The sequence below is a fragment of the Triticum aestivum genome, chromosome 1D, assembly GCF_018294505.1.
Source record: "Triticum aestivum cultivar Chinese Spring chromosome 1D, IWGSC CS RefSeq v2.1, whole genome shotgun sequence".
In the NCBI taxonomy this organism is placed as follows: Eukaryota; Viridiplantae; Streptophyta; class Magnoliopsida; order Poales; family Poaceae; genus Triticum; species Triticum aestivum.
This window is the reverse complement of record NC_057796.1, coordinates 407,091,850-407,095,452: the sequence shown is the minus strand read 5'-3', so window position 1 is coordinate 407,095,452 and position 3,603 is coordinate 407,091,850. Positions and strand designations below refer to the sequence as shown.

The 3,603-nt window shown below is 57.0% G+C and overlaps 1 protein-coding gene across 1 annotated transcript; it reads left to right on the top strand.

The window, feature by feature from the left end:
• On the top strand, positions 1–2,415 carry LOC123171466 (calcium-dependent protein kinase 14). Its single transcript, XM_044588957.1, has 5 exons — positions 1–1,078; positions 1,181–1,296; positions 1,382–1,549; positions 1,637–1,864; positions 1,973–2,415. Exons 1-5 carry the CDS (start codon positions 133–135, stop codon positions 2,066–2,068), a joined length of 1,554 nt encoding a protein of 517 aa, XP_044444892.1. The 5' UTR covers positions 1–132; the 3' UTR covers positions 2,069–2,415.
• Positions 2,416–3,603: the final 1,188 nt, after the last annotated feature.

The window sequence follows — 3,603 nt, the reverse complement described above, 5'->3', positions numbered from 1 at the left end:
GCCATTCCCTCCCCGCCTCCCTTTTAGCGGCGACCCCCAAATTCCTCGGCGCACGCGCCCAATGCCTACCTGGGAACCATCCCCAAGTTCCCGGCACGTTCCGCTCGCCGGCGAGCACCCCCCGCGCCGGCAATGGGCTTTTGCTGCCGGTGGTTCCGGAAGTCCCACCCCCCGGCCTCTGGCTCGTCCGGCCCCGACGGCGGGAGCTCCGGCGGGCCCTCCTCCGCGTCTCCGTCCACCGCACCGCAGCACGTCAAGCCCCCCGCCCCGATCGGTCCCGTCCTCGGCCGGCCCATGGAGGACGTCAAGAGCATCTACAACGTCGGCAAGGAGCTCGGGCGCGGGCAGTTCGGCGTCACGTCGCTGTGCACGCAGAAGGCGACGGGGCAGAAGCTGGCGTGCAAGACCATCAGCAAGCGGAAGCTGTCCACCAAGGAGGACGTGGAGGACGTCCGGCGGGAAGTGCAGATCATGTACCACCTGGCGGGCCAGCCCGGGGTGGTGGAGCTCAAGGGCGCCTACGAGGACAAGCACGCGGTGCACCTGGTCATGGAGCTCTGCGCCGGCGGCGAGCTCTTCGACCGGATCATCGCCAAGGGCCACTACACGGAGCGGGCCGCCGCGGCGCTCGTCCGCACCATCATGGGGATCATCCACACCTGCCACACCATGGGCGTCATCCACCGCGACCTCAAGCCCGAGAACTTCCTCCTCCTCAGCAAAGAAGAAAACGCGCCGCTCAAGGCCACCGACTTCGGCCTGTCCGTCTTCTTCAAGGAGGGGGAGGTGTTCAGGGACATCGTGGGCAGCGCCTACTACATCGCGCCGGAGGTGCTGAAGCGGAACTACGGGCCCCAGGCCGACATCTGGAGCGTCGGCGTCATGCTCTACATCCTGCTCTGCGGCGTGCCGCCGTTCTGGGCGCAGTCGGAGCACGGCATCTTCAACTCCATCCTGAGAGGGCAGGTGGACTTCAACAACGACCCGTGGCCGCGCATCTCCGGCGGCGCCAAGGACCTCGTCAGGAAGATGCTCACCTCCGACCCCAGGAGGAGGATTTCCGCACACGACGTCCTCAGTAAGCGTGTCATCATCTCTGAATTTCAGCTTGCTCTGCATCTGCAACTCTGCAAGTTGCACCCATACACATTTGCAATATTTCTTCTCCTTTGCTGTTCAGATCATCCATGGATTAAAGAAGACGGCGAGGCGCCCGACACGCTGATCGACAACGCCGTCCTTGGCAGGCTCAAGCAGTTCACAGCTATGAACCAGTTCAAGAAGGCGGCGCTAAGGGTGCTTACTTTGTGATCCTTTTTCAGTCAACCAGTTCAACAAGTACAGTATGAATTAAGAAACCTGAAGGAATGGTGCTTGGCAGGTGATCGCCGGGTGCTTGTCGGAGGAGGAGATCAGGGGGCTGAAGGAGATGTTCAAGAGCATGGACTCGGACAACAGCGGCACCATCACCGTGGACGAGCTCCGGAAGGGGCTGGCCAAGAAGGGGACCAAGCTCAGCGAAGCGGAGGTCCAGCAGCTGATGGAGGCCGTAAGAAGAGCTAGCGAGATCAATCGATTCATAGATTTGGCACCTTGGATTGCCGCTTGATAATACTCAGGCAATGGGTGGTCGCAGGCGGACGCGGACGGGAACGGCATGATCGACTACGACGAGTTCATCACGGCGACGATGCACATGAACAGGATGGACCGGGAGGAGCACCTCTACACCGCCTTCCAGTACTTTGACAAGGACAACAGCGGGTACATCACGATCGAGGAGCTGGAGCAGGCCCTCAAGGAGAAAGGCCTGATGGACGGCCGGGACATCAATGACATCATATCGGAGGTCGACGCCGACCACGTAAGTAGATTCGCAACGCTTCTCACGCTGCTGCTCTGTGCATTCATCCTGTCACAACGTTGGCTCCTGGCGCCGAAGATGCCTGGCTGATCGGCGGAGATGGTGCAGGACGGGCGGATCAACTACACGGAGTTCGTGGCGATGATGAGGAAGGGGGCCCCGGAGGCGGCCAACCCCAAGAAGCGCCGCGACGTCATGCTCTAGCGAGCTGAGCCACCTCCATCAGGCAGGGAGGACAGAAGTATTTCAGGGTGGCTATGCCGTAGTACGTCCTTGCAGGGCCACTTAAATTATCGTGGTAGGTTAGGCACGCAGCACTGCAGCAGGCGCAGACAAGAATATATGCAGGACAGGGGAGGGACGATGATACTAACGTATACGCATGCTTTGGAAGAGGAAACTAGATGTGCAGATCAGCAAGGAGCGCTGAAATAGTATAGACTTTAAATTAACTAGCACAGCGGCCTCCAGCACCATCTTTAGTGTACTCATTTACAAATGTAAATCATTTACTTTTATCTTATACATACATCATGTTTTTTTCGTATTTATCCCCTTTGTCAGTGTCAAAACCGACAGACCTCGGGGTAGGGGTTCCCGAGCTGTGGGTCTCAGATCGAGGGTAACAGGAACGAAGGAGACGATGTTTACCCAGCTTCGGGCCTTCTTGATGGAGGTAAAACCCTACGTCCTGCTCTTCTTTATATTGATGAAGATGTATAGAGTACATAGTTGATCCACCTCGAGATCGTACTGTGTATTCTAACTCTAGGGCTAGGTGAATGATTTTGTGTTGATGTCTCCTCTCCGGGCTAAACCCTATGACTTATATACACGCCAGTGAGGGTATCTAAGGTTACAAGGTCGGTGGCTAAGAGCTAGGCGGCGACAGATATCTTGGAGTATACGTCAAGTCTTCGGGAGAGGTAGTCTTGATCACGCCTCCTGTACGCAGCCTCCGGAGTCCATCTTGACAACGAATGAGAGCTTGTCGGTCCAACACTGTCAGTAGCCCCCGAACTGGTGTTCTATGCCGAGGATGATCTTCCCGACGACACCTCGGATCCGAAGTCCTTGGCTCGACATATGAGTTCCTCCCTATAACTTTTCAAACCACCCCTTCAAAGGAATGATGCCAACCATAGCTTAGCCGAACCTGTCCCTTCTGCCCGAAGAGATTGGATATCTTAGCCTTGAAGACTAAGCACCTCAGTATGAACGGTTCCACTTCGTCTGAAAACTTTATCGAAACACACTCACCACACTACAGGTCGAGTAGTTACTGCTTCCCTTGAATCGCGGCCCAAGGCAAACTTTTTACTAGCACGTCCCTTCGAAGCAGAGATCGTGCCCGTTTTATCAAGGATATCATCAAGATTTTGTTTCCCCTAGTACGCTCAACGACATCTTTGATGGGAGTGGCGAGATTATCGGCGCAGCGAGGGGGGGGGGGGCTCTTGGCCTTTCAAAGGCCTATAAGAGCAAACGGGAGGATAGCGCTACTGACCACGCTCCCAGTCTTCCCCTCTTCTGCTTCGTCTAGCTCCAGCACCTAGATGCGATCCCGCACCCCCTTTTTTTCCAACGAGTCCATCCTCCCTCGCAAGCCATGGCCGAGACCTTCCAGGGGCACTGGGGCTGCTCCGTTGTTACCGAGGAGACCATCCAGGACCTGCACAACACGGGGTACCTATCCACTGACATCGTCGCCCGTGCTCCGGCCGCTGGCCAGCAAGTGC